Source organism: Oncorhynchus keta, chromosome 31, assembly GCF_023373465.1.
Source record: "Oncorhynchus keta strain PuntledgeMale-10-30-2019 chromosome 31, Oket_V2, whole genome shotgun sequence".
NCBI lineage: Eukaryota > Metazoa > Chordata > Actinopteri > Salmoniformes > Salmonidae > Oncorhynchus > Oncorhynchus keta.
The window spans coordinates 10,883,694-10,893,850 of record NC_068451.1 but is presented as its reverse complement, the minus strand read 5'-3'; the positions used below and the strand labels follow the sequence as shown (position 1 = coordinate 10,893,850).

The window sequence follows — 10,157 nt, the reverse complement described above, 5'->3', positions numbered from 1 at the left end:
GGAGGTTTAATGAAGAAACGTACGCAAAAATATTTGTGCACCCCGCAACAGTACTTTCTTTATTGGGACAGAAGACAGTCTCTTTGCCTGTTTCAAGCTAAAAGCTGAAAACGTCACCAAACATTTGACTAAAAAGTAAAAGAGAAATAAAGAAAAGACATTATACATACTTTAACGATCACAAAAACAAAACAAAATTGACATAAAAAGTAAGGTTGAAAAGAGACGCATATAAAATGTACCTGAGATCACAATCAACATTTCCTACAGTCATTAGCAACTTATAGAACTACACAGAATGTAGCAAAGTGCTCATTGTTGAATTATTACAGGAGTGCCACTTCCCTTTCAAATACGTTTCTATTCATGGCAATTTATGAAAAACTCCTAAACTGCCATAAAAAAAAGTGAATTAGATGCTGGTACCTTATTAATCAACATTCTATGGGGTACCTTGAGGGGTACCTTGTGAACTGTGGGCATACTAGTAACTTTACACTGATGCTTACTGCTTCATATCTCCCTGGTAGTGCCTTGCATCCTCTACGTCCACATCACACCCGCTAGTCCCTCCCCCGCACATCTCACACTCCAGCGCCGCTGTCCGATAGGCCTTCCACACCGTGGCGTCCTGCAGGCACACTGTCCCGCCCCCTCTCTTCTCCTCAGCCTCGTTCCGGTTGATGTCGCCCACACACACCCAGCCAGCAGCTCTATCCACCCCACCCCCGGTGGTACTCACGGCCCACTTGGAGTGGTCGTTGGAGGCCTTGAAGGTGATCCTCCCGCCTGGGGAGATAAGCTGGATGTCCAGGACCTTCCAGCCCAGGGAGCAGTCAGAGGGCAGGATGCCAGTGGAGCGGATCCAGAACTGGACTAGGAGGTCTGACTGGAGGGAGGGAGCCACCCAGGAGTGGTACAGATCTAATGGGAGTCAGGAGGGGAAATGGGGATATTGTGGTTAAATGTTGGGTCATTCACAACTACAAAACGGCAATGACATGAATGGTCATTCTAACCATGGAACAACACTTCAACCGTTAAAAAGATTATAAACGAATAGTTTCTAAATTGTTCCTTACCATTATTGAATGATCTCCCCTTGGCAAAGCTAATGAACTCGGTTCCACCCAATGAGGTGAGAGGCACACTGCGATTGGATGCAGGTTGGGTGTGCGGTAAGTTGCTATAGGCCATCTGCCCTTGGCTATTGTTACAGACGTCAGCCAGTGCGGGCACCAGAGAGGCCAAGGAAGCAGGGACACCACAGTCATACACATTGGGCTGGTTGATCTGCAACTGCTCTCCTGCAATGTAAAACATAATACATGTCAATTGAACACTTCAAACATGTCAATCAATGAATTGTGTAAAAAGTAAAGCAAATCATTATGATCTGTCTGTCTGTCTGTCTGTCCGTCCGTCTGTCTGTCTGTCTGTCTGTCTGTCTGTCTGTCTGTCTGTCTGTCTGTCTGTCTGTCTGTCTGTCTGTCTGTCTGTCTGTCTGTGCGATTCAATAGGCACCAAGCTCCAAGACAAGTACTATCTTAATCTATGACTTATTACATGACTTATTAGTATGATGACTTTTCAAAATGTTCAAACAGAGTAGCAGACAAATGCCTGTACGTATTAGACCACTGACTGTGAGATTAAAAATGTTTTAAGACAAGACAATGCTTTGAGTTCGATGGAAGTTGGCCTCCACTGAGAACTCCCATCACAATTTAATGACACTCATCTTAAGCTGAATAAAAATATATACACTACACGTGAAGTGTTGGTCCCATGTTTCATGAGCTGAAATAAAAGATCCCAGAAATGTTCCATACACACAAAATGTTTTTTCTCTATAATGTTGTGCACTGTTAGTGAGCATTTCTCCTTTGCTAAGATAATCCATCCACTTGACAGGTGTGGCATATCAAGAATCTGATTAAACAGCATGATCATTACACAGGTGCACCTTGTACTGGGGACAATAAAATGGCACTCTAAGATGTGCAGTTTTTTTCACACATTACAATGCCACAAATGTCTCAAGTTTTGAGGGAGCGTGCAATTGGCCTGCTGACTGCAGGATATCCACCAGAGCTGTTACCAGATAATTGAATGTTAATTTCTCTACCATAAGCGGCATCCAACATCATTTTAGAGAATTTGGCAGTATGTTCAACCGGCTTCACAACTGCAGACCACATGTATGACGTTGTGTGGGCGAGAGGTTTGTTGATGTCAACGATGTGAACAGAGTATCAAATCAAACTTTATTTGCCACATGCGCCGAATACAAGTGTAGACTTTACTGTGAAATGCTTACTTACAAGCCCTTAACCAACAGTGTAGATTTTACTGTGAAATGCTTACTTACAAGCCCTTAACCAAAAGTACAGTTCAAGAGGAAGAAAATACTTACCATGTAGATTAAAATAAAAAGTAATAATAAAAAGTAACACAATAAGAATAACAATAACGAGGCTATATACAGGGGCAACGGTACCGAGTCAGTGTGCGGGGGTACATGCTGGAGATGTTTCCGACCTTCACCACCTGGGGGCGGCCCGTCAGGAAGTCCAGGACCCAGATGCACAGGGCGGGGTAAAGACCCAGGGTCTCGAGCTTGATGACGAGTTTGGAGGGTACTATGGTGTTAAATGCTGAGCTGTAGTCAATGAACAGCATTCTCACATAGGTATTCCTCTTGTCCAGATGGGTTAGGGCAGTGTGATTGTGATTGCGTCGTCAGTGGACCTATTGGGGCGGTAAGCAAATTGGAGTGGGTCTAGGGTGTCAGGTAGGGTGGAGGTGATATGATCCTTGACTAGTCTCTCAAAGCATTTCATGATGACGGAGGTGAGTGCTGTGGGGCGATAGTCATTTAGCTCAGTTACCTTAGCTTTCTTGGGAACTGGAGCGATGGTGGCCCACTTGAAGCATGTGGGAACAGCAGCCTGGGATAAGGATTGATTGAATATGTCCGTAAACACACCAGCCAGCTGGTTTGTGCATGCTCTGAGGATGCGGCTATGGATGCCGGCAGCCTTGTGAGGGTTAACACGTTTAAATGCTTTACTCACTTTGGCTGCGGTGAAGGAGAGCCCGCAGGTTTTGGTAGCGGACAGTGTCGTTGGTACTGTATTGTCCTTCAAAGCGAGCAAAGAAGTTTTTTAGTTTGTCTGGGAGCAGGACATCCTGGTCCGCGACGGGGATGTTTTTTTTGTGTAGTCCATGATTGACTGTAGACCCTGCCACATACCTCTCGTGTCTGAGCCGTTGAATTGCAACTCTACTTTGTCTCTATACTGACGCTAAGCTTGTTTGATTGCCATGCGGAGGGAATAGTTACACTGTTTGTATTCGGCCATGTTTCCGGTCGCCTTGCCCTGATTTAAAGCAGTGGTTCGCACTTTCAGTTTTGCACGAATGCTGCCACCAATCCACATGCTCTGGTTGGTTGCTGTGGGTACAACATCACCGATGCACTTGCTAATAAACTCGCTCACCAAATCAGCGTATTCATCAACGTTATTATCCGACGCTATGGGGAACATATCCCAGTCGGATCGGGTTGTACGCACAGAGAGTCTGCCTCAGCATGAAACAATCGCATGAAATAGAAACAATTCACAGTTTCATGCATTATAACAGGGTGGATAATCCAAGATCCTTTTTCAGAATTCTATGGTAAACCTATAGTATCCAAATGACTTTTACAGGATTACAGTCTTACCAATGGCCTGAAAGCGTTCCAGTGGGTAGGTCACACAGATGAAGTTCTGTCCGTTCTGTACACCACTACCTGGGTAGGAATATTGCCCGATTTCCTTTACAGGGGGGAAATGAGGGGTGCTGTGGACCAACCAGTAGCCCTGTGTCTTGTCCAATAAGACAACACCTGAGATGGAGAGAGGGAGATACCAGTCACTCATTGAAAACTGAGTCATTTCACAACAGTACTTTCTTCTCTGACAAAAACATTAACATACTTCAAATGGAGTAGCTGGCCAGATGCCTGGGTGCTGAGATTAACATTATAATGTGATGCCTGTATACAGTATACAGCTGAGGTTTATATTGTCCTGACCTTTGGTGTGGCCACCTCGGCTACTAAGGAAACCAAATCCTCTTTCTCCCTCCTCGGGTGGTCTCTGGTCATTGTACAGGATGTATGCAATGTCTTCATTCTGCAAGGGAAAGTAGACACACTCATCATCAGAAGATATACACTTCCATGCATATTGTAAACTCTAAACTCAGAAACAAGGGTTATAGTGTCAATAGTGTTAGTTCCTTGATAACGTCATGTGCTGTATTTATTTATCATGGCTGTCTGGGTGAAAAGAAAACTCCAATTGCTCTGAAAATTAGACAGTGAAACAAGCAACCCACAAAAAGTTATAGTTCCACATTTCTATTTTCTGTGTCATTCTGTCTCATTCCACTGTGACAAAAAACAGCCGCCAGCTACCAAAAATAGCTGCTAAATAAATACTGCTATGTGTTACTTCAAATGAAACTGTTAAGGCTGTGTATTTACCACCACAGACAGATGCTGGCACTAAGACCGCACTCACTCAGCTGTATAAGGAAATAAGCAAACAGGAAACCACTCACCCAGAGGCGGCGCTCCTAGTGGCCGGAGACTTTAATGCAGGGAAACTTAAATCAGTTCTACCAAATTTCTATCAACATGTTAAATGTGCAACCAGAGGGAAAACCATTCTAGATCACCTGTACTCCACACACAGAGACGCGTACAAACTCTCCCTCGCCCTCTATTTGGTAAATCCGACCACAACTCTATCCTCCTGATTCCTGCTTACAAGCAAAAATTAAAGCAGGAAGCACCAGTGACTCGGTCTATAAAAAAGTGGTTGGTCAGATGAAGCAGATGCTAAGCTAGAGGACTGTTTTGATAGTTGGTAGAGCATGGCGCTTGTAACGCCAGGGTAGTGGGTTCGATTCCCGGGACCACCCATACGTAGAATGTATGCACACATGACTGTAAGTCGCTTTGGATAAAAGCGTCCGCTAAATGGCATATATTATTATTATATATTATAGCACAGACTGGAACATGTTCCAAGCTAAATCACTTCTATGCTCGCTTCGAGGGCAAGCAACACTGAGGCATGCATGAGAGCATCAACTGTTCCGGCCGACTGTGTGAACACGCTCTCCGTAGCCGACGTGAGTAAGACCTTTAAACAGGTCAACATATACAAGGCTGCGTGGGCCAGATGGATTACCAGGACGTGTGCTCCGGGCATGTGCTGACCAACTGGCAGGTGTCTTCACTGACATTTTCAACATGTCCCTGATTGAGTCTGTAATACCAACATGTTTCAAGCAGACCACCATAGTCCCTTTGCCCAAGAACACAAAGGCAACCTGCCTAAATGACTACAGACCCATAGCACTCACGTCCGTAGACATGAAGTGCTTTGAAAGGGTGGTCATGGCTCACATCAACACCATTATCCCAGAAACCCTAGAACCACTCCAATTTGCATACCGCCTAAACAGATCCACAGATGATGCAATCTCTATTGCACTCCACACTGCCGTTTCCCACCTGGACAAAAGGAACACTTATGTGAGAATGCTATTCATTGACTACAGCTCAGCGTTCAACACCATAGTACCCTCAAAGCTCATCACTAAGCTAAGGATCCTGGGACTAAACACCTCCCTCTGCAACTGGATCCTGGACTTCCTGATGGGCCGCCCCCAGGTGGTGAGGGTAGGTAGCAACACATCTGCCACGCTGATCCTCAACACTGGAGCTCCACAGGTGTTCGTGCTCAGTCCCCTCCTGTACTCCCCGTTCACCCACGACTGCATGGCCAGGCACAACTCCAACAACATCATTAAGTTTGCAGACAACACAACAGTGGTAGGCCTGATCCCAGACAACGACGAGACAGCCTATAAGGAGGAGGTCAGAGACCTGGCCATGTGGTGCCAGAATAACAACCTATCCCTCAACGTAGCCAAGACTAAGGAGATGATTGTGGACTACAGGAAAAGGAGGACCAAGCACGCTCCCATTCTCATTGACAGGGCTGTAGTGGAGCAGGTTGAGAGCTTCAAGTTCCTCGGTGTCCACATCACCAACAAACTATCATGGTCCATACACACCAAGACAGTCGTGAAGAGAGCACAACAAAGCCTATTCTCCCACAAGAAATGAAAAAGATTTGGCATGGGTCCTGAGATCCTCAAAAGGTTCTACAGCTGCAACATCGAGAGCATCCTGACTGGTTGCGTCATTGCCTGGTACAGCAATTGCTCGGCCTCTGACCGCAAGGCACTACAGAGGGTAGTGCGTACGGCCCAGTACATCACTGGGGCTAAGCTGCCGGCCATCCAGGACCTCTACACCAGGCAGTGTCAGAAGAAGGCCCGAAAAACTGTCAAAGACCCCAGCCACCCCAGTCATAGACTGTTCTCTCTACTACCGCATGGCAAGCGGTACCGGAGTTCAAAGTATAGAACAAAAAGGCTTCTCAAGTTTTACCCCCAAGCCATAAGACCCCTGAACAGGTAGTCAAATGTCTACCCGGACTATTTGCATTGTGTGCCTCCCCCAGCCCCTCTTTTTACGCTGCTGCTACTCTGTTTATCATATATGCATAGTCACTTTAACTATACATTCATGTACATACTACCTCAATTGGGCCGACCAACCAGTGCTCCCGCACAGTGGCTAACCGGGCTATCTGTATTGTGTCCCGCCACCCACCAACCCCTCTTGTACGCTACTGCTACTCTCTGTTCATCATATATGCATAGTCACTTTAACCATATCTACATGTACATACTACCTCAATCAGCCTGCCTAACTGACTGTCTGTATGTAGCCTTGCTACTGTATATAGCCTGTCTTTTAATGTTGTTTCATTTCATTACTTACCTATTGTTCACCGAACACCTTTTTTGCACTATTGGTTAGAGCCTGTAAGTAAGAATTTCACGTGACAAATAAACTTTCATTTGAAAACACTCAAAAACTATCTTTTGGTATTTTTTTCATTAGTCAGTCCCAAAATGGTTTGCATGTCAGCAGTCAAGTTTCAAGATATTGGACTTCCAAGAAACAAAGTGTCACCGGTCATATCAACATGAAAAAAACATTTTGGGCCTGTATCAACAGGTAGTTTTTGAGTGGATTTTCCCTTTAAGTTTCACAGCTCATTCAAATGAATGATAGAAGGAACCAGACCTTCCCCTGCTCATACAGCTGGCCCACTGTCCTCCCCAGGGCTCCAGAGCTGTCATTCACCAACACTTTTCCATCCGTCCATCCCTCGCTCCCTTTGTCCATCAGTAGATAACTCTGTCCATCGTTGGGAAATTCACGATCAACATGGGGGAGTTTGTAGAGATAGAACCTGAGAGAGAAAGCAACAGAGAGAGAGAGAGAGAGAAGGAGAGATAGAGTTTGATTCTCAGTACTTTGCGTTGTTCTTGCACACCTTGCTATGCACACTGTCTGTGACTAAGTAGCTAACAGACCTAAGGGAAGAAGGTCATATCAGTTCAATCTTCAGTCTGCCCAGAACTGTTCTCACCAGTCAACAGCTTCCCCTTCATCATTGTAACAGGAGATAGGTGAGGTGCCTCCCTCTCCTGGTTGAAACAGGATCAGCAGGACAACAAGTGACAACATCTGAAGCGAAAGCAATGAGGTCAAAATAGTTTTAGGAACTGTGAAAAACTATTGCCAAAATGGCAACTTCAACATTTGTTGAGTAAAATGGAAAAGGGTGGCTGTAGAACAAGAAGAGAACGCAGCGATGCATTACAAATTGCATCAGTAGCCGAAAGTTGGTGTTACAAATATGTTACAATGTTGTTACAATGTATCAGAAGTAAACTAACAAAAAGTATCCGATTTTTCATTGAGTTGATATATAATTGATTTGTCAATTGCTTTAGAAATAATTAGAATGAAGCATAACCCATGCAAACGAAACGTATAGCCCCGTCAAACTCAACTCTGGACCTCGAAGCCAGTTCCACTGCGTTTTTTGTTCCCCTCTAATCAGGAGGGACTGATTCAGACCCAAGTCTGCGCAAATAATGATCAGATAGAACAGCAACCCAACAGGCTCCGGACCTCGTAGAATAAGAAAGAGTTGAATACACCTGCTAACGTTATAGCCTATGCCAAATCTGCCCCATTGAAAATTCTAATTTCTACATCAACACGTATCCTACCTTTGAGTAGACAAGAACTTGACAAGTATGCTGATTCTACAGCTTTTCCGTATCCACGTGATCTTTGATTGTGGCGAACTATTCCATTTCTAAAGTCGAGATACATCCTTGTTTTGAAGTACGATGTCACGGGGCGGGCTTACGGTCACGGTCAATAGTTTGCTTTACCTACCCTTCTGCTAGCTCTGTTCCAGCGCGCCTTCAACGCCTAGTGGAGGATCTCGCACTAACGCCCTGGACCAGAGGCACTCTTCTGCCTTTTGCACATGGGGAACAACCGAGGTGAAGACAGCTTCGGGTTGGATATTCGCCTGTAGTTTTCCTTACATTAACCAACAGCAGTTAGGGACCGTCAACATAGTGACAAATCAAAATGTTCACATTTCAATAGCTCTTTAACCATTACTCCTAAAACCTTCAAAACTGGTTGTAGCTAACCCGATGGCATAGACACACATTGCACACACTTGTTTTTGTTGATTTACAACTTGCACTATTTTAAATGATGTATTTACATTTTTGAATTTCAATAGCTCATTGGTCATATGACCTAGTGACTTCAACCATTCAGAATGTCCAATGACTACCCTTCTATATTGCACACCCTTTAGTTTGTCCATTTTCATCTCACATAATTTTACATAAACTTTTCAAAATTTAGAATTTCAATAGCTACTTGGTCATGTGACCTACTGACTTCAAACAAGGTTCAGAATGTCCACTGAGTGGGCCTACACATTGCACACCCTTTAGTTTGTCCATTTTCATCTCACATGTTTCTACCTGAATTTTTCTACATTTAAAATTTCAATCACTCCTTGGTCATGTGACCTACTGACTTCAAACAAGGTTCAGAATGTCCACTGACTACCCTTCTATATTGCACACCCTTTAGTTTGTCCATTTTCCTACATCTTTTGTGAGTAAAATCCTTTTTCCAAAATTGATGTAGGTACATTTCTGTGAAGAGGTATGAGGGTTGTGATATGGGTCAAATATTTTAAGGGATCAATACATTTCTATATTGCTTCCCCAGTATCTGCATGAACCATCAGGCCAAGTGTTTTTGCTTGACCCTGCTGGACAGAAAGAGAATGAGAAATCAGAACACTCTGCATTCAAATTCAGGTCTTAGTTATTCCATTGTACTGGATCTAATACATATTATCATTTCACATACATTCATAAGTGTAATAATGTTTCATGACCTACTGTGAAAAACTCTTGGCTGCTGGCTCTGTCACTTTCAGACATGCGCAGAGCAGATTGAAATGGGAAGGGTCGCTCTTGACTTGAACCACAGGGGTTCTCTGTAAAGAGAGAGTAATCCAAAAGGCACAGACACACCCCTTGACTTTCAATTGGCACCGTTGACCTGTATGTATTCTCTCCTGATTGGCTCTGTGGTGCACAGTCTGGCAGTCTGACTAAAGTGCCAGAGGTATGAGGAGAGACATCCTCCTTTGTATTTATGGGAACAAATATTTTCTAACACTTTGGATCCTATTCTTGGACAGTTAGAAGACATAATGCATCAATGCAACAACAACAAAAATAATACTAATTACTGTCCATGAGCAACCTCAACCTTGTGGGTCTGTGGGTGTTTGGGCAAATAAAGTGCCAACTCAAATCTACCAGTGACAAGTCTCTCATTCCCCTATGAACAAGGACACAGGGCAATAGTTTTTAATCTAAATCAGACCTTTTTTACTGAAGTAGACTGGGGCATAAATGAAATTACCTTTACTACTAAATTACTACTGGATTAGAGTGATAAGAAAAACAGCATACACATTTGGCGTGTGTATTCATTTGCCTACAACTAATCAGAATTCCCTTATGTTTACACAAAAAAGAGAATACTTCAAAATGAGAAGATCCTGCCATGGATAAGACAACTGGGTGGACATAAAGTGGAAAGGAGGGGTATT

At 43.9% G+C, this 10,157-nt stretch overlaps 1 protein-coding gene across 4 annotated transcripts; it reads right to left on the bottom strand.

Moving 5' to 3' along the window:
* Window positions 1–30: 30 nt before the first annotated feature.
* On the bottom strand, window positions 31–8,509 carry LOC118364400 (deoxyribonuclease-2-alpha-like). 4 transcript variants are annotated; one of them, XM_035745912.2, is made up of 7 exons: window positions 8,396–8,509; window positions 7,575–7,672; window positions 7,226–7,394; window positions 4,085–4,184; window positions 3,731–3,895; window positions 1,083–1,307; window positions 31–924 (listed from the first exon to the last, which is right to left on the bottom strand). In XM_035745912.2, exons 2-7 carry the CDS (start codon window positions 7,670–7,672, stop codon window positions 506–508), a joined length of 1,176 nt encoding a protein of 391 aa, XP_035601805.1. In that variant the 5' UTR covers window positions 8,396–8,509; the 3' UTR covers window positions 31–505. The 4 variants fall into 4 exon arrangements, with proteins under 4 accessions (XP_035601805.1, XP_035601804.1, XP_052345506.1 ...); XM_035745911.2 differs by lacking the exon at window positions 8,396–8,509 and adding an exon at window positions 8,224–8,384; XM_052489546.1 differs by lacking the exons at window positions 7,575–7,672; window positions 8,396–8,509 and adding an exon at window positions 8,224–8,355.
* Window positions 8,510–10,157: the final 1,648 nt, after the last annotated feature.

Coding starts and splice junctions, on each gene's coding strand:
- LOC118364400 (XM_035745912.2), bottom strand. CDS start 7,672: ATGTTGTCACTTGTTGTCCTGCTGATCCTGTTTCAACCAGGAGAGGGA. Junction 7,395..7,574: donor GAAGGGGAAGCTGTTGACTG/GTGAGAACAGTT, acceptor TTTCTCTCTCAG/GTTCTATCTCTACAAACTCC. Junction 1,308..3,730: donor GGAACGCTTTCAGGCCATTG/GTAAGACTGTAA, acceptor TTTACATTGCAG/GAGAGCAGTTGCAGATCAAC.